The 27,772-nt window shown below is 40.9% G+C and overlaps 1 protein-coding gene across 20 annotated transcripts in view; it reads right to left on the bottom strand.

Annotated features, from left to right (window-relative positions):
- Positions 1-1,295: 1,295 nt before the first annotated feature.
- Positions 1,296-27,772, bottom strand: part of TRIM9 (tripartite motif containing 9) — a 122,983-nt gene continuing 96,506 nt past the window's right edge. For 3 of the 20 annotated variants that reach the window (XM_068963613.1, XM_068963614.1, XM_068963622.1), the window contains 7 exons: positions 27,352-27,490; positions 15,345-15,533; positions 12,823-12,864; positions 12,378-12,401; positions 11,263-11,566; positions 3,635-3,797; positions 1,296-1,358 (listed from right to left, as the gene is read on the bottom strand). In XM_068963613.1, the coding sequence (XP_068819714.1) occupies positions 1,296-1,358; positions 3,635-3,797; positions 11,263-11,566; positions 12,378-12,401; positions 12,823-12,864; positions 15,345-15,533; positions 27,352-27,490 (924 nt within the window). Of the gene's footprint in view, positions 1,359-3,634; positions 3,798-11,262; positions 11,567-12,377; positions 12,402-12,822; positions 12,865-15,344; positions 15,534-27,301; positions 27,491-27,772 lie in introns of those variants that run through there. The other 17 variants (XM_068963624.1, XM_068963626.1, XM_068963625.1 and 14 more) reach the window with 12 other exon arrangements.

Raw genomic sequence — 27,772 nt, 5'->3', positions numbered from 1 at the left:
AGTCCAGAAAGGTGGGTTGTGAACGGCAGCTGAGTGGATGGACAGTTCACCTGTGACAGGCACAGAAAGCGAGTCTAAACGGAGACAAGAGCATTAATCCTGAGAATGGAATGCTGTGAGCCGCAACTTAAGATCCCCCATTACTGAGAATGAGAGCGCCTCCTTCTGGTTATTACTTTTTTTTTTCACATTAAGTTTTTAAGGCTTAGTATCACTGCAGCATTAACAAATAGGAATGCTGACATCCTTTCTACTAAAGAAGCGCTTTGTGATGAATGGCAGCAGGTACCATAATTAAAATAGCACAGTTGGAAAGGCATTGAGTTGGTATGTTTCTGGTGCTATGGCCAGACTGTATGGATTTTTAGCATCATTCTGGGGGATCTGAAAGATCTTGCCAATGAGCTTCTTTGGCCCTTTTTATTTCCTTTCTAGTACTAGTAACAGTTTGCAATAATTTTATTTTTGGTTTGTTCTCCTAGGACAATATAAGCTCCAGGAGGGCAGAGACCACACCTGTGTATTCACTATTGTGTCTCCAGCATCTAGAACAGTGTCTGGTCCATAATAGGTTCTCAATTAAAAACTTGTGATAAATAAATGAACCAAATCATGAAGTCCCCTGGCCTGCCTATGTTTAGCAACTTTCCAGTTTTAATCAGTGACCAGGGTTTCTGACCCGTCCTAATGACCCAGATGTCCTTTGAACCTACACTGCTATGAACCTCTATGCAGTTGTGTAGCTATCATTTTTGTGCTTCAATGGATAGTAAAACTTTTCATTGCTGAAAAGACTAGCTATGCAGAGGTAACACTGCATGAGAAGTCACAGGGTAAGAATACTCAAGAACATTCTAAATGGCAAGCTCTAAGTTCAGCTCATTCTTCCCTACTTCTCCCTACTACCTACCTCTTTGACAGAGCTTAAGAAAAAAGTTATTAGGAGAATTTTCTCTTGGCAGTGCCAGTTCGTAACTCACCAATGACACAATCAGAAGAAAAACAAAAGATAACTCACCTACATAAAAAATAATGTAAATAAAAGCAAAATCTGGGTTTGGAAACAAAGTGACACGGTGGGCTGTCTAGATCCTCTGTTGGTTAGAACTGCTGACTATGGAAGAGAAAGCAGGCTTTACAGCAGTAGAGAGGCTGGAGGGAAGGGTGTGTGTGGGGGCGCTGTGGGTACAAGGACCAGCGTTTCTCTTCCTCTCCCTCCAGGTCTGGCTGAGCTCCTTGCGGTCACTCTCAGGCGGGAGGTAAGAACAGGCAGCTGGCGCCTCCACGGCACATTCTTAGGCTATTGATGCTCTGCTGGAGTAGAAGTCGGGGACTTGGAGCCCCGTGTGAAGCGTGACCTAGGGGAAGAGACTGTGAGTCCTGGAGGCACTTTAGGAGCCTTCCCACCCGCCCCCCCCCACTGGACCCTCTCCCCGCTTAGGAACAAGTGGGCTTGTTCCTAATTCAGAAAAGGATCTGTTCACTTTTCTGTAACATCTGTTCTAGTAGACATCACAGAGAACTCCAGTAGAATTCAGCCTGTGCTAAGAACCTGGCCACCATGCTGGGCTCCCTGATCCTGGAGACACTTGATAATATGATTTGAATCCACCTGCCTCTTCAAAGAATTCTGGGGAGATTGTGTTCCTTATGACTGAAGAATGAGGCATTGATTTGCAGGTGGCAAAGCCTTTTGGCCACATTGCAATGGTCACTGCCATATCCATGGACAGAGAACAGATGAGCAGACAACCCTTCCCCTGTTATTTGTCCCCTAGTTATTTCAATCAGGATAAGCCTTTCACTTTGGGATGGCCTAGATGATTGCCAAGAATGAGGAGACATGGGCACTTAAACTATTTCACTGATTTCTGTCTAACCTCAGACCTCAGTGGATGGCTGCACCAATCAGGCTAGAACCATTTCATGCAGTGCTCTCTGTCATCTCTCTCCACCTTATCCCTGTCTTCCCCAGTCTAAGAGTCTTTCTCTGAAGATACTCAGAACATCCCAGAAGCCTCTAAAGAGCATTGAGTACAATAGTCTTTGCAAGGGAAACAGCTAAAAAAGCAGAAAACTTTGAATGAGTGTTTTCCAAAACACACTTCTAGGGAAATCTATGGCTTTCTTTGGTCCAATGTAGAGCCAAACTCTTGATGGATTAGATTTCAGCTTTCCAGAAAAACCCATCAAGTTGCAGCAAGAGAGAAGGGCAGAGGTCACTGGGTTGCAATCACTTCTATTGCACATACTGATAAACAACAATGGTTTTTTAAAATAGCTCCCAAGATGGCAGTTCTGTATACAACAAAAATTACGAGCACTGTGTTGATGCTTAAGCCCTATCTATCTTTCGGCACCCATTTGCTGAGTGAAGTTCACAGCCAGTGTCAAGTTCCAGCTCAAATCGGAAGTGAGCGCTCCCATCTCAGCAGTGGCTGGTAGGGCACCCTCTCGCACATGCCCTGATATGTTCTCCCACCGCCCCCCATCTGCCCCAGCTGTGGTTTCCTGGCCCTTCTTTCCCTGTGTGAAGCCCTTCACATCTTAGAAACTTTGCCCTGGCTGTTCCCTCTGCCTGGAAAGCCTTACCCAGCTCACTCCCTCACTTCCTTCAAGGCTCAGCTCACCTGTGACTGCAATAAGGCCCACCTATGCTGACCACCCTGCTTAAGACTGCCACTGCCCTCCCTACCCTGGCACTCTTGGTCCCCCACCCTTTCCTTGTCTTCTCTCCACTGCATATTGCCTTGCTGTTGTTGTTGTTTAGTCGCTAAGTCGTGTCCGCTTTTTTGCGACCCCATGAACTGCAGCATGCCAGGCTTCCCTGTCCTTCACTAACTCCCCGAGTTTGCTCAAACTCATATCTATTGAGTCAGTGATGCCATCCAACCATCTCATCCTCTGTCACCTCCTTATCCTCTTGCCCTCGATCATTCCCAGCATAAGGGTCTTTTCCAATACTGCCTTCTAATATACTATATAATTAACACAGCAATTGTGCATATTATTTACTGTGTCTCTTGTAACTAAAATGCAAGCTCTAAGAGGGCAAGATTTTCATTTTTATGTTTTCATAAACAATACTTAAATACTTCAGTAGTGCCTGACATATCAAAGGCACTCAGTAGATATTTATTGAATGAACAAATAAGAAAACCCTGTTGTTTATATTTACAAAAAATCATTACTAACTAACTTGCAGGCAGGGACTATGTTTTCTCTCCCTAACAGAAGTGATAAGTCTGCAGTGGAGAAGCCCCAGATTTCTAAGCATCTTGTTAGCACTTCAGGCTCACACTTTCACTTCTCAGGCGCTCCTGGGGCTTTGCGGCAGTCATTTCATTTGCTTTCAGGCCACCGGTTCAAGAGTTTCCTTTCCACTAGAGAGGAATCTAGGGCTCAGGAGGACAGTCATTAGCCTGCCACCAGAGAATCCCAGTTTCCCCTGCTGCTGTTCACCAAGCTGTGTCTAAATATAACGAAGGGGCTTATGCTGGTCTGGAATTATCTCCCTTGTCACGTCCTCCCACCCCGCACCCCCCTCTCCTCCGCGTCTTGGTCTGGGCCCTCCAAGGTGGGGGACTAAGCTCACCGTCCCGCGGGCAGCCTCACAAATGGAGCAGCCGCTCACCTGCACGTTCCTGTTCAGGCTGACTGCCGGGAAGAACAGGCCCTCCACGTTCTCAAACGCGATGGGACCTTGCTGTTCGTCGTTGATAAAAAACGTCAAGGTTTTTCTATTGAAGTCGAGGAGGACCCCAATCGTGGCCCCCTTTGTGATCCCTCCCTCAGTTCTGTGGAAAAAGAAAACATAGGGTTTCACTTGCCCGTCCTTCTAGAAGCTCCGTTTGTATGGTTAAACCAGTTATTTCTTAATCTGTTTAAAATTCTCATTCCCTACCCTCAAAGCCTTCTAACACACTTTTCCTCTTAGTGACCCCTCCCCACATACAGTTTTAACGCCACAGATATACTGTTTCTCTACTTATGTGCCACATGTATAGCTGTGTTGTGCTGTGCTCAGTTGCTTTAGTCATGTCTGACTCTTTGTGACCCAGCGGATCATCATAGCCCTTCAGGCTCCTCTGTCTATGGGATTCTGGGATTCTCCAGGCAAGAATAATGGAGTTGGTTGCCAGGCCCTCCTTCAGGGGATCTTCCCACCCAAGGATCAAACCCACGTCTCTTATGGCTCCTGCTTTAAATAAAAAAGTCTCCTGCATTGGCAGGTGGATTCTTTACCACTCACGCCACCTGGGAAGCCCATGTATATAAAAAAGTAAGATCTGCTTGCTCCCTGAACCAATTCTCACGTTGAAAATACACAGGTTCACTGCGCTGCTCTGCTATTGCTAAGAGTGAACCCCTTCACAGTCTCCACATGGAGACACAAGCATCAAAGGCCAGGAACAAAAAGTAGCCTTTAGGCTATCAGAACTTTGCCTCAAGCTGTGTCTCAAGTTGTGAATTAAGCGTCATTCAATCCAAAACGATTTAATTTGAAAGTCAAAGTATAGATTTATGGCCCAGGATGTGATCTATCCTGGAGAAAGTTCCATGAGCACTTGAAAAAAAGGTGAAATTCATTGTTTTGGGGTGAAATGTCCTATAGATATCAATTAGGTCTAACTGATCTAATGTATCATTTAAAGTTTGCGTTTCTTTGTTAATTTTCTGTTTAGTTGATCTGTCCATAGGTGTGAGTGGGGTATTAAAGTCTCCCACTGTTATTGTGTTATTGTTGATTTCCCCTTTCATACTTGTTAGCATTTGTCTTACATATCGTGGTGCTCCTATATTGGGTGCATATATATTTATAATTGTTATATCTTCTTCTTGGATTGATCCTTTGATCATTATGTAGTGGCCTTCTTTGTCTCTTTTCACAGGCTTTGTTTTAAAGTCTATTTTATCAGATCTTTTCTGACCATAATGCATTAAGATTAGATCTCAATTACAGGAGAAAAACTATTAAAAATTCCAACATATGGAGGTTGAACAACACACTTCTGAATAACCAACAAATCACAGAAGAAATCAAAAAAGAAATCAAAATATGCATAGAAACTAATGAAAATGAAAACACAACAACCCAAAACCTGTGGGACACTGTAAAAGCAGTGCTAAGAGGAAAGTTCATAGCAATACAGGCATACCTCAAGAAACAAGAAAAAAGTCAAATAAATAACCTAACTCTACAACTAAAGCAACTAGAAAAGGAAGAATTGGAGAACCCCAGAGTTAGTAGAAGGAAAGAAATCTTAAAAATTAGGGCAGAAATAAATGCAAAAGAAACAAAAGAGACCATAGCAAAAATCAACAAAGCCAAAAGCTGGTTCTTTGAAAGGATAAATAAAATTGACAAACCATTAGCCAGACTCATCAAGAAGCAAAGAGAGAAAAATCAAATCAATAAAATTAGAAATGAAAATGGAGAGATCACAACAGACAACACAGAAATACAAAGGATCATAAGAGACTACTATTAGCAGTTGTATGCCAATAAAATGGACAACGTGGAAGAAATGGACAAATTCTTAGAAAAGTACAATTTTCCAAAACTGAACCAGGAAGAAATAGAAAATCTTAACAGACCCATCACAAGCACAGAAATTGAAACTGTAATCAGAAATCTTCCAGCAAACAAAAGCCCAGGTCCAGACGGCTTCACAGCTGAATTCTACCAAAAATTTCGAGAAGAGCTAACACCTATCCTACTCAAACTCTTCCAGAAAATTGCAGAGGAAGGTCAACTTCCAAACTCATTCTATGAGGCCACCATCACCCTAATACCAAAACCTGACAAAGATGTCACAAAAAAAGAAAACTACAGGCCAATATCACTGATGAACATAGATGCAAAAATCCTCAACAAAATTCTAGCAATCAGAATCCAACAACACATTAAAAAGATCATACACCATGACCAAGTGGGCTTTATCCCAGGGATGCAAGGATTCTTCAATATCCGCAAATCAATCAATGTAATTCACCACATTAACAAATTGAAAAATAAAAACCATATGATTATCTCAATAGATGCAGAGAAGGCCTTTGACAAAATTCAACATCCATTTATGATAAAAACTCTCCAGAAAGCAGGAATAGAAGGAACATACCTCAACATAATAAAAGCTATATATGACAAACCCACAGCAAACATTATCCTCAATGGTGAAAAATTGAAAGCATTTCCCCTAAAGTCAGGAACAAGACAAGGGTGCCCACTTTCACTGCTACTATTCAACATAGTTCTGGAAGTTTTGGCCACAGCAATCAGAGCAGAAAAAGAAATAAAAGGAATCCAAATTGGAAAAGAAGAAGTAAAACTCTTATTGTTTTCAGATGACATGATCCTCTACATGGAAAACCCTAAAGACTCCGCCAGAAAATTACTAGAGCTCATCAATGAATATAGTAAAGTTGCAGGATATAAAATCAACACACAGAAATCCCTTGCATTCCTATACACTAATAATGAGAAAGTAGAAAAAGAAATTAAGGAAACAATTCCATTCACCATTGCAACGAAAAGAATAAAATACTTACGAATATATCTACCTAAAGAAACTAAAGACCTATATATAGAAAACTATAAAACACTGATGAAAGAAATCAAAGAGGACACTAATAGATGGAGAAATATACCATGTTCATGGATCGGAAGAATCAATATAGTGAAAATGAGTATACTACCCAAAGCAATTTACAAATTCAATGCAATCCCTATCAAGCTACCAGCCATCTTTTTCACAGAACTAGAACAAATAATTTCAAGATTTGTATGGAAATACAAAAAACCTCGAATAGCCAAAGCAATCTTGAGAAAGAAGAATGGAACTGGAGGAATCAACTTGCCTGACTTCAGGCTCTACTACAAAGCCACAGTCATCAAGACAGTATGGTCCTGGCACAAAGACAGACATATAGATAAATGGAACAAAATAGAAAGCCCAGAGATAAATCCACACACATATGGACACCTTATCTTTGACAAAGGAGGCAAGAATATACAATGGAGTAAAGACAATCTCTTTAACAAGTGGTGCTGGGAAAACTGGTCAACCACTTGTAAAAGAATGAAACTAGATCACTTTCTAACACCACACACAAAAATAAACTCAAAATGGATTAAAGATCTAAATGTAAGACCAGAAACTATAAAACTCCTAGAGGAGAACATAGGCAAAATACTCTCAGACATAAATAACAGCAGGATCCTCTATGATCCACCTCCCAGAATTCTGGAAATGAAAGCAAAAATAAACAAATGGGATCTAATTAAAATTAAAAGCTTCTGCACAACAAAGGAAAATATAAGCAAGGTGAAAAGACAGCCTTCTGAATGGGAGAAAATAATAGCAAATGAAGCAACTGACAAACAACTAATCTCAAAAATATACAAGCAACTCCTGCAGCTCTATTCCAGAAAAATAAACGACCCAATCAAAAAATGGGCCAAAGAACGAAATAGACATTTCTCCAAAGAAGACATACGGATGGCTAACAAAGACATGAAAAGATGCTCAACATCACTCATTATCAGAGAAATGCAAATCAAAACCACAATGAGGTACCACTTCACACCAATCAGAATGGCTGCGATCCAAAAATCTGCAAGCAATAAATGCTGGAGAGGGTGTGGAGAAAAGGGAACCCTCCTACACTGTTGGTGGGAATGCAAACTAGTACAGCCACTATGGAGAACAGTGTGGAGATTCCTTAAAAAATTGCAAATAGAACTACCTTATGACCCAGCAATCCCACTGCTGGGCATACACACTGAGGAAACCAGAATTGAAAGAGACACATGTACCCCAATGTTCATCGCAGCACTGTTTATAATAGCCAGGACATGGAAACAACCTAGATGTCCATCAGCAGATGAATGGATAAGAAAGCTGTGGTACATATACACAATGGAGTATTACTCAGCCGTTAAAAAGAATTCATTTGAATCAGTTCTGATGAGATGGATGAAACTGGAGCCGATCATACAGAGTGAAGTAAGCCAGAAAGAAAAACACCAATATGGTATATTAACACATATATATGGAATTTAGAAAGATGGCAATGATGACCCTGTATGCAAGACAGGAAAAAAGACACAGATGTGTATAACGGACTTTTGGACTCAGAGGGAGAGGGAGAGGGTGGATGATTTGGGAGAATGGCATTCTAACATGTATACTATCATGTAAGAATTGAATCGCCAGTCTATGTCTGACGCAGGATACAGCATGCTTGGGGCTGGTGCATGGGGATGACCCCCAGAGATGTTATGGGGAGGAAGGTGGGAGGGGGGTTCATGTTTGGGAACACATTAAAATTAAAAAAATAAAAAACTAAAAAAAAAAAAGAAAAGAAAGTCAAAGTAAAGAGGCACTTAAACTGAACCTAGAACACATGCATGAAAAATTAGATTTGGGGCCTCATGCTATTCATCAATCAGCAAAACTCATTCCAGAAAGATGGGAATTTGGGGCATACTGAAATTGAATTGAGAAGCTGGAGGCTCTCCATAAAATGGCAACATTGAAGAAGAGGAATCTCCTCTCTGTAAGGTGAAATAATTGTACTTTAGGAGCTGGAGTGATTGTCATTGGAAACAAATTGTGTCTTATGCTTTAACTGATGGTTTCATAAAAAGCTATTAAGTCTAGACAATCAGATCTGTCCTTTTCCTCCTCACTGAGATCTAGCAGTACTGAACTTCAGCCTCACAGACCTGTGAGAGTGTTTTTCTTTTCCCCTTGGGATGCAGAACACAGATTGTGCACAGTCATTAAAAACACCGGGGTTTCAATGGTGTCTTGGCAGTTTCTCAGTTTCAGCAATGATGGCCCTGGTGACATGCAGTTTACATGCAAGGGGACGTGTTCTGCTTTAAGAAACTGTTTCTCTGCATAGTATGGCAGTTGTGTTATTACCCCTTCATTCCAAAATAAAGAAGTTGAAAGGGAAAAGTAAGTGGGGTACATGGGTGATGGCATCAGGGAGCTGGCGACAGAGGGTCCCTCAAATGTGAATCCCTGAAGGTAACAGCTTCTATACACATAGCAGGTAGGATTTGTGACCAGGCTGGAATGGCATGTGTGTGCTGCAAGTGAAAAGGGAAAAAATGAGGAGTGAGTCTTTTTCTTTCCTGTTCCTGAGAACCAGGAAGATAAAGATAACAGTGAGCAGGCCTGAACAGTTCTAGCTTTTTTTTCACTTTAACTGCTCCTAAAAGCAGAGACATTACTTTGCCAACAAAGGTCCATCTAGTCAAGGCTATGGTTTTTCCTGTGATCATGTATGGATGTGAAAGTTAGACTGTGAAGAAAGGTGAGCACCGAAGAATTGATGCTTTTGAACTGTGGTGTTGGAGAAGACTCTTGAGAGTCCCTTGGACTGCAAGGAGATCCAACTAGGCCATTCTAAAGGAGATCAGCCCTGGGTGTTCTTTGGAAGGAATGATGCTAAAGCTGAAACTCGAGTACTTTGGCGATCTCATGAGAAGAGTTGACTCATTGGAAAAGAGTCTGATACTGGGAGGGATTGGGGGCAGGAGGAGAACGGGATGACAGAGGATGAGATGGCTGGATGGCATCACTGACTCGGTGGACATGGCTTTGGGTGAACTCTGGGAGGTGGTGATGGACAGGGAGGCCTGGTGTGCTGCGATTCATGAGGTTACAAAGAGTCAGACATGACTGAGTGACTGAACTGAACTGAACTCTGTAACTAAGTTTGCTTCTTTTGCCCCCTAACTCTGCAGGAGCTACACTTCACACCTATTTTCCTTTGACTCTATGCTAGATACATCCCCTATCTGGTGTTTACCCTTGTAACACCCTTCCCGTTGTAGTTACACATCAGAAAGAGGGCCACAGAGCCATGGAACTGCCAGCCTCAGGTGCTGGGTTACTGACACCAGCCAGGATGACTGCCTTTGAAACAACACAAGAGGAAGAAATCTAGATCCTAACACCTTTGTTCCCTATCTTATAGAAGCCCCTAGACTCCCCATGGTGGGGAAAGCATGAGCCTACTGTGTTCCCCTTTCCACTGGCTGAGAATTTGAAGCCACCATTCTATTTCCTCCAAACTCTGTCTCTGTATTTTTCATCCGGCTTTGGTGGGCAGAGAAGGCCATGAGTTTGGCCAGCAACGTGTTCATTTCAAGGGACAGTGGACCAAGCACGACTGAATGCAGATGTAGAGAAACTATCCAAGGGAAGAGGAAGTGGAGGGCCTAGGAGGCCTACTGGCTAGAAGGGAGGCAGTGATGAACACACAGAAAAAGCTGAGACAGTGGAGCCCACTGCCTACCACTGCACGACTCACTTTCCCTCTGACTGAATATAGCTGTAGTTCCCCACACCCCCATTCCAGACACCAATAAGAATGTAGCTTGGGGATGTATTTGAGAATAAGGTGGACCATGTTCCTAAAAGACACTTCTCTACCTAGGAAATTTGTGAAAAATACACTTGAGGAGGAAGAAAACACAAACCAAATGAAAAAGGAAGTCTAGAGAAAATATTATAGTATGAGTTAAATTATAATTGTCTAGATTTTGGTGGTAAAGGAAAACCAAAAACAATTCCTGTGTTCTCTTTCCCCAGCAAACTGGGTGCTCTGAATCCATATAATAATAAAAGGGTTCTTCAACTATAAAACTATCCAAACTGGCATCCGTAAGATTTAAATATATCATAAATTTAAAAAAACCCATAAGATTTAGTTTAAATTAAAGTGCTCAATATCACTTAACTGGGGTACTAGTAATAATGATAAGAAGAACAGTGGCTTCTATTTTCAGATGCTCTAATGGGAGGTATTTTTGCCTGTTTCATTTAATCATGGGAACATTTCTGCATGGAAAAATATGATTTTCCTAATTGGTGGATTTAGAAACTGATGTTCAGAAAAACTGAGTATCTTGTACACAAGTGCTTTTCTGGTAAGTTGTAAGACTGTGTTTTAGAATCCTGGAATGTTTTTCTATAATAGATATTCATGAGGATTCTTAGTTTGCAGCCCTAAGTGGACTACAGCAATGAGGGGTCTAAGAAAGTGCTCATGTCCCTATCATTATGCAAAAAGCAAAACACCAGGATGGACTTGGCTAAGAGTAGTAGAAGCCCTGCTTAATAAAGATGGCCTGCCCAACTTCCTTCATGTTGTCTATTTAATAGGTCTCTGAACTTGGGCTATTGTTCTGGACCAGAAGCCAACATGAAGAAGGCTTGCTTGCGGGGGGCTGCAGGGTACCTGTTGGTGTGCGAGTTGTTGTGCATGAACCAGCTCCGGTTATTGTCCACATACATTGCCCAGGCTTTGTCGTCCTTTCCTAACATCACATCCTTCATCACATCGATGCGAGCCACACCGAAGGCGGGGTCGGGGTGGTTGTCATAGCGATCCACTGTCAGCTCCCAGTAGTGGACGCCCTTGGAGAAACCGGTCTTCCCCAGAACCACGCGGTCATCGTAGCTACTGCAGGTCACAGTCAGGTTGTCATTGGAGAAGATGATATCAGAGTGTGCCGAGCCAGGGTCGAAAGCAAACCAGGCCACTGGGGACAACAGAGGGGAGGGTGGTTGGTTACTAAGACGGACCCAACAAGTTCACACTGTAATTTACTCCTGGGCAGGAGAGGAGTGTTTTGTCCCATTTTCATGCTTCCATGTGGGAAGGAAGTGTCCAGAGCCAGAAGGGGCCATGAGTGAGCAGACAGGGGGCATGTCCTGGAACCTGGGGCTCTCTGCACCCAGAAACAGACGGATGACACACGACCAATCCTGCAGGGTTTACCTGGCTCAGACTGCACTCCCAACCAGGTGATCCGGGAGTGGAGTGGCATCAAGTCCCTTCACCCAGTGACTGGCAGAGCAGTACACCAGAGACATAAGGGAAGAGGGATGCACTAAGATGCCTGTGTAACCCTGAGACGGGAAGGCTAGTAACTAGAGTCCTAGATGGAGGAGGGATAAAACACACTCAGTGAAACACGGAAATACGCCTTCCACAGAAGTGCTCATTGTAGTTGTTTTGAAGATTTCCTCAGTGTTAGTGAAAACTCAGAAGCTTTGGAGCTATCAGCAACAGAAACTAGTTCTCACAAGTGATTGAGACTTGGATGTAAGACTGGTTGCTTCCTTCACCACAAATACAGTGTGTGTGTTATTTTTAAAACATGTAAAAAGTATTGGCGATTAGGTGCAGATGGAATGATGTCTTTGTATACAGTGCTGTGCCCGGGTTCTAAATCCCACCTACCAAGAACCTCCTCTGGACAGACGGAATCACTGATTTATCAAACCTGTGAACCACCTCACATGCATTTTGGTCTTTGCTATTGGTAACAGAATAAGGTTATTCCATACCTGCCAACAGCTTTTTAATGTCAACTGTTGTCATTCCAAGTGAAAGGCATGGGAGAGAGAAATAGGAGGCAAAATTGATACTGATAAGAATACATGTCTCTTTTGATAGACTAACACCAAAAAAGGGCTAAGTTTAAAACTGTGTACACTACAACCATTGGACTGATTAGTACCTTTTGCCCACAAGTTTTCTGCTTATAATGAGTGCGTGCATTGTTGTACAAGAAATCTGAGGGAAAAGTAATCTTCTTTGAAGTACAAAATTTAAAAAGACAGGCATCTTTTTCATTTTTTCTAAGTATGAGAGAAATTGCTATAATGGGATCTGAATGACAATTCAACAATTTTATTGACATAGAATAAGCTGCTACCGTTTATTTTGTGAAGGGAATGGAGCATACCAAGCACATAAGTAAAAGATAACAATTACAATAGGTATACTTGCCTAATTGAGAGTAAGATGTAGATTGTGTCTCAAAATTGCATCCTATAAAGAGATACTACACATCAAAGCTATGAAACAACAACCAACTCAATAAAGATTATTTGTATACACGTAAAAAGCACCAGCTGAATAGTCACCAGAGGCCTGATTCATGAAAAACCAAAGCCCTTTTTATGTTAGTTTACTTGCTGGAGTAAAAACTGCTTCTCTTCTCTTTCAAAATGAATAGTAGATCTTTTTTTTTTTTTTAATTTAATAAAGTCTCTTCCAATTGTTTCTAAACTGTATAGCTTAAATTTTTATCGTATTCTAAGTTTAAACTTTTCCATTAAAGTTTTCATATTCAGAAGAAAATGAGACGAATTCATCCAGTTGAAGTGTAGAAATCACTGAATCTTGATAAAGCTGCATTCTACATCACTATTCCATGTTCTTCTGGTTGTGCCAAAAGGCCTTTATTGTGACTTGGGCCTGAGTCAAATGATAATTATAGAATTAAATATGTGATGTAACCTATATGTTAATAAAGACATCTGGTAATTATTAATAATGACATGAAATAAATGTAGTAAAAACAAAAATGACCTCCTCTCTTTCTTAGATTGTTTTACTACGTCATCCTTTTCACCTAAGGGAGGGGAGCTGGCATGATGGCTGATGGGGTGGAGTGACCTCAGAAATACATTAGAATCGCCTGTGGGACTCTTGCACCCACCTCCCCCTTCCTTAATATTTGGATACTCTTACCTCTTCCATGAGAGGCTTCATCAGGGTGGAGGAAGCATTCTAGTCTTAAAATGTTCAAAGGCGTGTGAACTACAATTTAAAGTGGTGTCAGTGACTGAAATGTGTTTTTGATGAGCACCAGAATATCTCCTAGAAAGGATCATTTAATTTTTTTTTCAACTCAGTAAGGCCTTTATGTACTAAATGAAGGATAATACACTGAATTAAAAGAATTTTGAAAGAATTAAGAAAGCACCTTAGAAGGGACTAATGATTGAATTAAAACGTAAAGATTATGACCTTACTTTTGGTTACTTTTTCTCTGAGATGAATTCATTTGCAAAAATGGCTGATGACTTGTTTAGTTTCTATCAATTATCATCTCAATTCCTATTCACAGGTGAGAACTTAGTGAGTATGAAACACATGGAGTTTTAAAACTATCTCATCCAGCTTTGGAAATAAATCTGTAGAACGTGAATAGGGCTTTAAATTTTTTTAAATGAATCATGCCTTGTGCAAATCTTTTTCAAAACAAGCTTTCTGAAATCTTTTTACACTACTTTAAATACACCATCGTACATTTAAGGTTCAACGATACAACAATGGTGTCAATTACAGCCATCAAATATCCCCAAACCCACATTTCATTTTATTCTTGAGACAATATACATTACAAAGACTATAACAATATTTCAGTACATTAGACACAAGTGAAGAGAGTTCCATAACAAAGCATGTTTAAAAGCCAATAGTGCACAGAGAAACAAGAGGAAACATAAAAGCACAAAGAAAAACAGTCATTTTAAAGAGAGCTCGAAGTCCCTGCATCCTTTTTGCACTGTCATGCTGTGGCCTTCTTCATTCCAGGATGTGGGATGAGCAAACAGAATAAAATAACAAACAAAAGAAGCCTCTGGAAATGTAAAATGTGCATCATGTGTAGCCCTGATTACAATATAGTCCTGAAGAGATCAAATAGGTCTGCGTCTTAGATATTTTAAGATTCTATTTTCTAGACAGAGTTCACAGAATAGTATCACTAGTCCAACTTGAAACCTGAAACCCTGTCACAACCCTCTCAGCTGTGGGAAACTTCCGGAGGTCTAACTTCTCAGTGACTCCCATCTTTGGGCCTTAGGCTAATTAAGGCTTTCTGATTTAGCTGGTGATTGTTCCTTCCCTTTGCTTAGAAAAAGTCAGCCTTGAGTACACTGTCTGACCAGTGAGCAAGGCTTTTGCAGAAAACACTTTCACTTTCTGCTCTCTGGTTTGCCTGCTTTGCACGATGCATTCTGCTGTTGGCAAGTTTTTTACTTTTTTCAGTAAAGATCTCTTGAGTCTATGTTTAATCAGACCACTACAGGCTGGATGCACTGATCCAGTCTCCCAGACACAGCTGGTTTCCTGGATACAGCAGGGTTGCAAACCTCCAGACTAAGGCCACAGCCTCCCCTCAGCCAGCACCTGTGCGTGCTATGCCATGGCATGTGATGACAGAGCAGGGTTCCCACAGTGGGGGTACCAGCTTGTGCAAAAAGAACAACTTCACTCATCATTTTTCAACACCATTATATACACTGACCACAGCTCGATGTTAATCCTCACACCACACAAACATGAATGCCACAAATCTCCCATCATCCAAATGCTCCTCATACCGGAAGCAGGCCACAGACATAGAGATTAGCTCACTGCCCTCTGCACGCACATGAACAGCAAGAACAAAACAGGTATTTCCGAGATGCCTTCAAGGCACAGAGATCAAGAGGAAAGGTCAGAGGAGCTTGGCTCACCCGGTGCATTGAGAGACTGTAAAGAGGAATGCAAGCTCAGCTGGTGGGGTGAGGATCGGAAATCAAAGTAGGCTCTCCCGGGGAAGCTGGGTTGTAGATTAAGGGTGGAGGAGAAAGGACTCATTCTACGGAGCGGCAATCTTTCCGAAGGCACTGGAAAAGGGACTGTCTGTTCTTCTGAGTCTGTGTCTAAATGTAAGATCAATGCAAACTAGAGATCAGAAATCTGCCACCTGCCGTGCACGCTTCCCCAAGACCTGCCTCACGAATGCATTTTCACAAAGCCTCATCCACCCCGTAGAGGCCAATGTGGTTTAGGGGATTCTTGGCAGGACAGAACTCAAACCAGAGGATACTTCAAACATCACAAACGATTGTCTTCATTTTCCCTTGATTTTTATGGGTACAGAAAGTATTGGAAGTTTCCTTTTAATTAAATATCTTTAGAGTTGAACCTAGAAACCTTAAATTTACCCATTGATGACCAAGAGATCAATACTTTACCCTCTTCACATCTGCTGGATATTACTATCTGTGCAACAATGGTCTCTGAAAAGGTTTCTATTTAGGAGGTGATGGTTTTTACTAACTCTGCGCTGCTCCATATGTTCCCTTTTCTCTCTTAATATATACATTTCTGTTTCTAAATGGACAAGATGGTTTGTCTCTACCAGCATACTCAAGACTTGCTCTTTAAATCAGAGAAGGACAGTGGGCTGAACAAGTAACTAGGGAAGGAGCCTTACCTTTGTTTCTGAATTAAGATCAGCCCTGAGGGGTGCCCTTGAATATCTCTGGATCTCTAAGAATAAACGACCACGGGCATTGGTGAGGTACATTGGTCCTTATTGGCAAAAATGTCTTTGTTTTCAGATAGGTCTGGAATGAAGATGGCTACTATACCATAGTAAGACATATCAATTGCTTCATCTAGTTTTAGAATTTAAAGTAATTTAGAGGTAGTTTCTCACCTCTAAATTACTGAAATCATTCCTTTCTCATTTGTTAAACAATAGGTGGTTGTACGCTGTCGATTGATCTAGTTAGAGACACATGTTTTACCAATTGGGGACTTCTTAGAACTCAATTTGATAGTAACAAATCAGGAAATACAGAGAGCATGATGGTAGAATTCTAATTCCAAAACACCAAGGAAATTTCTTCTCATTGAAACAATAATTTTGTTTTGGTGGCTAAAGTGTTCCTGGAAATATTTTTCTGGTTTGAGTCTATTAGCATGTTGCTCTGTACTGAACATATCCTTCCTTATTCTATCAAAATGCTGTTCCATGCATGCTCAATGTAGCATATGTGTGCAGACAGGATCCTATTTGAGAAGCTCAGAGCAGGGCACTGGCAGGTTTCAGTTTAATACTGCTAACCTAGCCTCATTTTCATTTTTGAACTTATAACATTAAAATTAGCTTTTCAGGCTACCTGTTTTTAGCTTGGGGGAATTTTTCTTTTCTTTTCTTTAATAAGGAAAGTACAAACAAGGTTTTCAGAGAAAAGGAACTGCTATTTATGGAGCTGAGGCATTGTGTTCCCAATAATACATTCCAATTTTCTTCTACCTAAACTTCATATGGTTGGAATAAATCGGCATGTGTGACCATTTCTTATTAAGAAATGATTTATAATTATCTCAAAGGAGAATTAGTCTTTTAGTTTAACAGAAAAAGTTGAAAGACAATTGCACAACACCACAAACTAATATGGGCATCTTTTCGGGGGAGAATTTACAACTGTATTTATCTCAGTAAAATATTTTTAACAAGAAATTTCTTAGAAATGTATTTTTCACCAGGTGATAACAATTAATTCATTATATTTAGAATACTTGTTGCTCCAATAATTAAGGAAAAGGACATATATAATGAAATGAATTCTGGAGTATACTGAACCCCCGAGTAATCATCTGAAAACCAGTGAAGAGACGTGTACTATATCCAGACTCAGGGAGCAAATCCAACCCCATCATACTCACCTCTTCTATTCTCAGCACCAGGAAGAAGCACCTAGAGTTGGTGATGGGACCACTCTGCAGGATGGGGGCTGAGGGCAGCTATGGTTATTCACGGGGTTAGTAACTGAACACTAAAATGGTTAGTTTTTCTATCCTTTTATGTGAACCATTATTGATGACCCAGTTTTCCTTGAGTCCTCTTAGTCTTGAGCCATGTTCTCTATTCAGGCAAGCTTACTTAATATCCATGTTACCCAGTCATTCCATCTCTGCTCTGAGTTTTTCTTACCTGTGGTCTCCCACTCCCTACCAGCTGGGCTCTTACCTTGTACTCCTACCCCATTTTCTCTAAGAAGTTTAAAAAAAAATGTCCTACTGCTTCATGAAAACTGTCCAAATGAAGCACGAGAGAGAGAGAGAGAGAGAGAGAGAGAGAGAGAGAGAGAGCACTTGATCCCAGCAAGATGGTTTGTGCCTTTCTCCCTCGGCACAGGGTGCAAACGTTAGGTCAGTTGCCTATAGGTCACCTAAACCACTTGATAATACCTTAGGGTGCAGGAGTCTTAGAGGGAAGACACTTATCTTGATATCAGCTGAGCAGCAATATTAAGCTTCCCCTTGAAATCGTCTAGGTTAGGGATCTCATGGCCTCTGGGCAGCCCCCTCCTGTTGTAGTTATTGCTTACATTGTTCTGGATATACCACTTTGGGAGCCCTACTTCTCAAGTGTAGCATTACTATCTGAGGCCATATTCAAGAGCAGTCACGGTTTCCTTTAAAAATAATCACTTTTCTGGGATAAATAGAGTTGATTTCCAATCTTTCATCTAAGGTATGGATCTCAAATCTTTACTCTCCTTATCATGCCCCTCTGGACATGTTCAAAGACATGAACCAAAGACAATAAGACAATATTGGGAACAGTAATGCTACACCCATGTTTAGCCAAATCATACCACTCACAGTGAGCATACACACAGCTATGGTGTGTATTCTGTTTTATACCCTGGGATGCAGAAAGGATGTAAACCGACTTTCTTCCCTTCCCTCAAAGCACAACTACTGAGATCTGGAGAAGACTTTTCAGCCATTAATATTCTACTAGTCGTGACAAAGAGGAATTGGGTCAGTGTCTTTTTCAGAATACATGATATGAAGCTATGGTTTAGGTCATAGCTGATATTCAGGATAGTCATTATTAATTTTTAACACATTGGTAACTACAGAAAGACAAATAGCTCCTTAAATATTTTAAATTTCTTATGTTTTATCACATGTAGTGATCCTGTCTGCTGAAGAGCTTTAGTAAGCAAAAGCAGTTTAGCCAAAAGAGCAAAAGAATGCCAGCTGAATACTGGTGTAGCAATTTTGGGCATATCAGTAACTCTGGGAGAGGGAACAGTCCCTCTCCCAGAGGGAAACTGTTTATAATGGGAATGTGTCAGGACACACTTTCCCTCAACTTGGTCAATGAGCATCATTCTCCTCTGGTCTTTGCCTGGACTGCTTTCCCTTTCCACCTGGAACTGGCTGATTCTGGAGTTGGGGGCCCCTGCTTGAAAGAAACAATCAAGAATTATCAAAGCAAAGATTGACTGGGGATCAAACTAATTATTTACTGACTTTTGGGCTTGAGGCAAAAAAAGGATACTTAAGTGGTGTATCTCTTTTTGACTTACTGAATATTTATTTTTTCATTAGCAGACACTGTATTAGAACTGAGTAACTGAATGGGAAACACTTAGAGAAAATCCGTCTTATACTATTGATTTTTACACTTTTGAAGACAGAATTTCTCGACTGATTTCAACATGTACAGTGCACTAGAGATTTCTACGGACGTTGTAGACTCTTTGGAAGTGTGTAGTCTTTGACGTCTTAATTTTGGAATTCAAAGAGGAAAAGCAAATTGACAGGTACATTAACCCAGCTTCCTTTATGCTCTTGTAGAATTCTTAGTTATCGTCCTGTCTGGTATGAAAAGCTTCATAACTTAAGCAGCCTTTGGATACTAGTTCAACAAAATGGTTGTATTTCAGAGCAAAATAAGGCAAAATATGTCACTACGAGTTGCACAAGCAGCATTAAAGATGAGTTCCAGTTCAATTATAAAGAAGCTGTAAAATAATTTGCTTTTTTGGGAGGAATTTAAAGAGACTAAGAAATGAATAAAGAAGGCGATGTTTCCTTAAATGATCTAATAAGCACCCCAAGTCACAATTATGTCCCACTGGTACATAATTTGCAATGAAAGGTGGTATTTTAATCTTTCTTAAGTGCGGCATTAATTGCAGTTGAGAAGTGAGAAACAAATCTGTTTTGAAAATCTCCTTTTAAAAGAAGGAATGAAACACCCTCTTTCCACCCTGGGACAGTTGCTCACTCTGTCACCAAGTCCTCCATTCCAATTTAGAACATCAGGGCATTATTTATAAGGAAACTGTTAATACAAAAGATTGGGTGCAAAAGATTCCAAAGGACTAAACTGCTCTCCAGAGGGTCAGATAGAAAGTGCATTCCCCAGAAGCAAAAATAAGGTTTGGATCCAATTCAGTCCTATGAAAAATCAGTTAATTCCCTGGGATGTCATACATGTTGTCAAAATTAAAAGGAACAAAATCTCTTTTTTCTCTGGGCTTTGAAAGCTATCATTATGCCTCTCACTTTGGATTTTGTAAAATCTACCCAAATTTGTTCAGGTATGATTTACCTACCTTGAAGAATTTGTCCTGGAAATGCATATTCTTCTAAGTAAACACAATTTTGGGGGGAGGTGGTGGGCTGATGCTCAGAGTCAGAGAGAGTAAAGCACAGGCAGACAGGAAATATCTCCAGTGGACCGTATACTGTTCTTTATTTGATCCTTTATTAACTATTCCTATTAGTGTTGAATTTTCAGTATCACAGGCAGCCTCTAAGAACCAACCTGGAGGATACAAGAGGTGGCTACACTTGTTTATAGCATTTGCTGAAATAATTAACAGCTTTCAGCAGTAACTTTGAAGAAAACCAGGGTGTATTAATTGTAAAGAATTTAGATCATCTGTTCTAAGTTTAAAGTGTTAGAGACAAACAACCCTCTGCGCCCCCCAAACAAAAACAAAACCCTGAAGTCCAGAAAGATTAAGGAACTCATTTAAGTCACACTACCAGCTGTGAGGTGATTGGATAAGGACACAGGCAGATCAATTCCTGGTGGATACAATTTTGGGGGTGGTAAGGTCATTGCTCTCTTTTGTGCCTTGGAAATGTATAAAATGTAAGGTTGATGCTATAGCCATGGGGCATGTATTGGTGGTCTCAGGGGTGACCCAGCTTTGTGCAGATGATCTAATTATTCTCCAAACCCTGCATTATACTGAGGATGAATCTTTCTTATCTATATATAGAGTAGTTCTGGGACTGTGGTGGATACAGATTGAAAGGCAAACACATCACTCTACCCTTTGGGATTCTGGCCACATGGGATGGGCAGGGTGAGAGCAGATGAGGTTCTTTTTCTCCCACAAGGTTACATCTTCTCCTGTGGGATGGGTGGGGGATGTCTTAGTGCAACAAGGTTTAAGAGTACAGTAGCTACCCTGGCCCCTGATTACTATCAAGTATCTGCAAAGAGATTGTGAACAAAGGCATCTGGGGTCAGGCTGGGCCTACGTTCTGCCTACATTCTGCCTGCATCACTGACTATTCTCTGCGTTATTTCCTATGATGTGTGGGAGAAGGCGCTATCACACTTGAAAGGGAACTGTGATGCTGAGAATCTAATGGGGGAGAAAAGGGCATTTTAATCTTCATGAATAACCTCTTCTATGTCCCTTTTTTAGAAAGCAATTTCTAAGATATCATTTTAAGAATCCCAACCCTTTAGTTGTCATTAGATAAAACAATCCTGGAAAGTGTTGGGCAGGTGGCTCCTGTGGATGTTCAAGAAAGAGGATGCTTGAGAGCACATTTTCTCTGTGCTCTGAGCTCCTGTGTGTGGGCAGTGCTGGAATTTACAGCCTTATCTAGAGCCTGATTCTCTCATGATCACTGATTATTCTTCCCACTTGGCCTCACAGTCAAGATCTTGGAGGGCTGAGAGCTTCTGTGAATAAGTAGCTCTTTGGTTTCAACCTGAGCAGGGCTCCCAGTTCCAGATCTCACTTGGTGGGGTCCTTCCAGGACCTCAGAGATGCAGCTCTGACATCCTTTTCCTTCCCAGGCAGCAACTGGTCACTGCCAGCTGAAAAATGTCCACGCTGGGGAGAACCTCAGCCTGGGCAGGTGTGTGTATGTGTGTGTGTTAAGGAATGACAGCCATTCCCATATCTCTTTCTTAAAGTAGGAATATTATTCTTTAGAACAAAACTCTAATGTGACTCTTTGAAAGTGTTAAAAGTCCTATTGCTGCCTGGGGTTTCTGGATGAATACGTGAAGTACTGCTTCCACAAGCTGTTTTGAGACAGTTAGCAAATAGACTTAGGATAGTTTTCTCTCTTTCCCTCCTTTTGGTTGAGTGCAAATAGCACTGTTCTAATGTCAGCATCAAAATGTACTGCGCTGGGCATTGGAGCTGAAAGGCTTGGGCCTGACACATCATTTATCCTCTCCTGGGCTTCATTTTGCCATATGCAGAGTGGGAATAACAAGAATAATATTTTCCTCCCAGAGTGTGGTAGGCAGAATAATGACCTGCCAAAAAAAATGTCCATGTCATAATCCCCAGAATCTGTGACTATGTCACCTGATATGGCAAAGGGAACTTTACAGATGTGAATAAATTAAGGATCTTGAAATGGGAGATTATCCTGGACAACCAAGGTGGGCCCAAGGGATTTAATCACAAGGATCCCTTGTAAAAGGAAAACAGGAGGATCAGAGTCAGAAAGAGATTGGAAGATGCTATGCTGCTGGCTTTGAAGATGGAGGAAGAAGAATGAGTCAAGGAATATAGGTGGTTTCTAGAAGCTGGAAAAAGAACAGAACAGATTCTTCCCTAGAACCACTTCCAAGGAATGCAGTCCTGCTGATGCTTCACTTCTAACCCAGTGAAACCCATTTAAGATTCTGACCTCTAGAGTTGTAAGGTGAAAAATTTGTGTTGTTTTAAGCTACTAACCTTGTTGTAATTTGTTAAAGCAGCAATGAGAAACTAAAACATAGGGTAAATCTGGAATGCTACAGCAAGAGAACAGAAGAGAGGTTTAGACACTAGTGATGGGTACAGAGGTACAAAGTCTATATAGTGGTCTTAGAATAAACAGAAAAGAATCTATGTTTTCCTTAGGCCCTTACAGAAGATGGATTGCGTTTATACAATTCCTCCACTGAATTTCAGTACCCTAAAAATATTTGCTGACTTTCACATTGCTGTCATTTTTACAGAATCTTTTAAAGGATAATGAAGAAAGTTCTTAGAAGCTCTACACAAAATGAAGTAGGGCTTATTATCATAGTATTTGGTGAGGGGAGAGGGAAGTACTTACATTCCACCAAGCCTTGTGAGATATACTTGAATACCCTGTTACCAAGAGTTCCAGAATACATACTGACTTTTAAATGTATAATGTGGAAATCATTCTAAAATACATTCATACTTTCTGACTTTCTTAATCTGAGCATATGCACCAAGAACATTCGCTTTTGATTTTTTGGATTTTTCAGTTTTTCCAGTTACTCTCTTTGGTCAAGGTTGCCAAATAGCCTCAATTCACTTTTATACCAAATTCTTCTTCTCTCCTCTAATGTGATGCCTCCAATCTGTTGCACTCTTTGCAAATGGGTCAATGAACTCAATGGAATTGTGGGTAAACTAAAAGTAAGTGAGAGCCAAGTGACACCAAGGGCTCTGCTGTGAGAACATCACAAAAGCTTCTGTATCTTTTTTTTTTGTTTACCAATCATAGGTCATTGTTGCTTATATCTTGATTCTAAGATGACTACCCATGTTGTAGGGTGGATATCTTGGTTCTGGAGAGATGGGGGTACCATAGATTTTTGCCACTCTGAGCCAGGTGCCATGAGATTCAGGGAGGAGGAAGTATAGAGCCCATGAACTCTAGGGCAGGGCCATGCTATGCATACCTGTGATCATGAAATCAACTGCTCAGTTAATGTTTTTGAGAGAATGAGGATTCTTTTGCAAAGTCAGCTCAAGGCATATTTTGAAGTCTTTGCCTTGCATACAGTTATTCCTTCTGTTTAGATTTCTCTCTCTCCCTCTGAGAAGTCTTTCCTTCCCCTTATATCATACTCATTTTCCCTTCAGTATGTTGTATTTCATGCCACTATTAGATGTAAGACAATCATATTTTCTATGAAAATATGAATTAAAAACTTTCTCTTAGAAATGTTTTTACTTTTAGAAGAAGCTGCTTGTTAGTTGAAATTAAACTCTAAATACTAGAATTAAGGTGATATTAAAAATGGAATAGCTCATACCTTTCTTGTGTAAAATCTGGAAGCAATTTGCAAACATAGATCAAGAGTCTTTAAAATGTTCATATTCTTTAGTAATTCTTAGAATGTGTCCACGGAGCATGATCTTTTTATGCAAAGGTTTGTATTTTTTGCACAGAAGGTGCAACTCTCTGTGCTTTAATTTCCTGAAGGATTGGTGAGCTGCAGCTTCTTTTCTGCTGAGAAGGCTGCATGAAGTGGCTCCCTAGCTCTGAGAGCTGAGGGGAGTCAGGGAAAGATCTTTTACCAGCCAGATAATAGTATTAGTGAATTATTTGAGTGCTAGCAATATTATCTTTGGTCTATCTTTATTTTTTTCTCCAGATTTGAAACAAAGGGGAAAAAAAGTACACAGTCTATTTAGATAGGTAGGAGAAAAGTAGGGGGAAATAAACAAAAATTTTCTGTCCTATTCTCACCCATGTCTAAATTTTTTTTGGCAGGACAATAGACTTCAAGACACAGAATAAGCCTGAGGACTTTATTAACAGAGCCTTGTTATATAATATTTTAAATAAATACTCTTTTGCAGATGGTTTCAGAGACTGTGACACAGCCATCACAGATATTAAATGAATCATTTATATATATATATATATATATAAAAAACCAGGCTATGGGCCTTATTTTAAAATTTCATTAAAATTCTTAACTGCCTACAGTTAAGCTTCTTCTTCAGTCAGGATACTTTGGTTTAGATCTGCAGCTGGCCTTATTCTCATGGCAGTTTTAAGTCCATTCCCAAGAGCTTTGCTTTTAGGGAACTAACTAGACTTGAATTCATGTAATAATGTGTTTTCCTTTCCTTATCTCTTTTGGTAACACATTCTTATTGTTTTCCTGATTCTCTTACACAAATCATGTCTTCCTTATGGTCCCTTTTCCTTTTCTCACAGTGTTTATCATAATTTGTAAATATGCAATATTTCAGGCCTGTCTCTCTTCCTAGACTGTGAACTCCGTGACATCTGGGGTGACCTCTGCTCAACATTGTATACCCATATCATAGCATACAGCAGACACTTATCAAATAATGCCCAACAAATAGACAAATATATTTGCTTTTGAAAAAAAAAGAAAGGTAAGAATTCACAACAAACAATGTGGACCTTTGCTCTCCCCCACATAATGTTTTACCTTTAGGTCAGCAGAAGGTTTTGTGATAGTTCAAAGGGTAAAGTGACAAGTGATTTCAACCTTGGACTAAATGCATGAAAATACAAGTTAGACTTGCTATCACATATGAAATTGTACCCTTCTGTGATACAGACTTTTTATTTTGAACCTTGGAAAGGGGTTGATTCTTGCTAAAAAGAACATAAAAGATTTTGTTAAAGTAGAAAGCAAACCAACCATCCCACCCACAATAGCAGCAAAGAAAAAAACCTCAAAAGTGAACCTTTTCAGGAATGGTAGGAAAGGAGGTTAATAAAGTATAAATTCATTTAATGTATCAAAACTCTGTTAACAGCATTTTCTCATTGATTTCTAAAAAACAAAAATGAGGTATAATTCTTTAGGTCTATATTTTTCTCAATGGTTACAGATTGATCAAATCTCTCTCTCTCTCTTTTTTAACAAGCTATTTGTTATGTTATTTCTTGCTTTCTAAATCTTGTCTTACTGTTGTAATGAATTAGAATGAGGGAGAAACAAATAGAACAAACCAAAGTTATGGAGAAAGTATGTGTGTGAACTTTATTTCATCATGAGAAAATCACTTCTGTGCAGTAACAGAGAATACTGACATCTACACGATGATAGGGTGTTCTTTGTATTTAGATACATACCTTATATTTGTACACAATATATAAAATTCATGGAGGAAATTAATTTCTACAGTACAGTTTCTTTGTTGGAAGAGGACTTGTTCCGTTAGTTTCTTTTAGAAAATGACCCCCAGTTCTGTGACTGTGGTACCAAGGATCGCAGTTCCAATCCTGTAATTTATTAGACACCATAATCTTATGAACATTAATCGAAACTTAGAAACTACATCCTCCTGCAGGATGAAAAGAGAGATGTAAGTGCTCAGGCTGCTATGTTGTAACTGATTTTAGCAGAATAGTATGATTTCCATGATGCATTATGAATAGAAATAGTTTTCCCGTAGGTCTGGTGAACAAAGATTAACAACATTGCTACAAATTGTCTGCCTGCTCTGATGGCATGCACTTCACTCTTTAATCAAACTGCTGTATACACACATGGGAAACCAGGCCATCCCCCGTGAGGCCCTTCTGCATGGCACCTAGGAAGGCTCCTGGAGGGCTTTAGCACTTAGCTTTGGGAAGGCAATTGCTCTCAAGCTGGTAATTCTCCTCCCAGAGAGAAGCTGCCAAAATGAGGGTCCCAGAGGAGGCTTAGCTACCACATTCCTATAACCCGAGTCAGGGTAGGTCACGTGGGTTTGTCCCTTTCATTGAATTCTTCTCTTTGAGTAGCATCACTCAGACACACAAGTGCTCCCTAAGTGTGGTTTTCACAGCTAGGGGCCTTGCAACCTTGCTGTGGGATTTAAGTTGTGCTTGTTTTTAACCATGTGAACCATTTTAGAGGGTGACCGGCACATGCTGAGGTTTGTGGGAAGTGGGAGAAAACGCCACCACAGTTCTTTCAGCTAACATTTTGAATGTGAACAAAATCAACAGAATTAGCTCTGCAGAGGGAAGTTATGGAGAATGCCATGGGACGGGGGTGGCTCCTGTGATTAAAATGACACCCAGAAGGTCTGAAAATGCTTTGGCACCAACCACAAATTCCTCACCATAGGTTGAATTTCGTGTATGATGATTGCTTTTAGAGTGAAAATGTGAAGTGGCTCAGAGGTTATACCTGGCCATCAAATCCAAGCCCCTTCTCCTGAGATGGGTGGCTTGCCTCTGATGACCAAGATATTTACAGTATAGCCAAGAAGCAAAAGTTTTCTAGAGATGGACCTGTGCAGAGGGCCCAGGCAGGCTAACCAAGCCTAGAGGGACTGGCAGAGGTGGGAATGGCCAGGTAATGCCAGGGTGCTGGTCTCCTCCTGTCTGGTGCCCACAGGGAGCCTGGTCCTGGTGCATGAAGGTTAACCAGGAGTGGCCAACAGGCCCTCTTGGCACAGCCCTGGGCCCCATACCCCTTGGAAAGACATTCAGTTGGATAAATCCACAGCTGGAAAAGACCTTGGCCCCACCCTCAGACACGAGCAAGTGCTACAAAGCAGTTTAGAATCCTCTGGGCAAAACTGGCCAGTGACTTGTGTCGTGGAGAATGGGAGCCTGCCCTAGAGCCTAGGTAACATTCGCCTCACACACCGCGGCACATTCAGGCCTTCACTTGTCAGCTTCTTCTGCTGTAGCTTATTTAGAGTGTTATCAAAGGAAGCCGCCGGCCCAGGCCATTGGAGCTGCTGCTGTGGACACTTTGGTCTGATCCCGTCCACACACCATGAGCTCTCTAAATGCAGGAGAGAAACAGCGGCTCTGTGCCAGAATGCAGGGCAAGTCATGGAAACACTTGTGAATGTGGGCAGTGGTGGGGTTACCTCCGGGCTTGCCAGCCATTCTAGATGCCTCGCAGTTCTCGCTCTGAGGGATACTGCTGAAGGGCCTTACCCTCGGACGTCTGCAGGACCAGCGTCTTGCTGTACTGGCTGACTCCTGTTTTGTTGAAGGCCTTGATGCGAGCATTGTATGTGCTGTTGAAGTGAAGACCATCCACCGTGCACATGGTCTCCTTTCCAACATATACTTCCTGTGGGTCAGAAAAGATCGGGCCACCATTTAACTCTAAACTTGGCTCAGACAGTAGAGAATCTGCCTGCAGTGCAGGAGACCTGGGTTTGATCCTGGGGCTGGGAAGATCCCCTGGAGAAGGAAATGGCAACCCACTTCAGTACTCTTGCCTGGAGAATTCCATGGACAGAGGAGCCTAACAGGCCATAGTCCACGGGGTCACAAAGAGTCAGACATGACTTAGCGACTAATACAATACTTTGTTCTAAGTTATTCAGGAGGCAAGTGTTGCAGGATGGAT

Source organism: Capricornis sumatraensis, chromosome 2, assembly GCF_032405125.1.
Source record: "Capricornis sumatraensis isolate serow.1 chromosome 2, serow.2, whole genome shotgun sequence".
Taxonomy (NCBI): Eukaryota; Metazoa; Chordata; class Mammalia; order Artiodactyla; family Bovidae; genus Capricornis; species Capricornis sumatraensis.
This window is presented reverse-complemented; position numbering and strand designations above follow the sequence as displayed.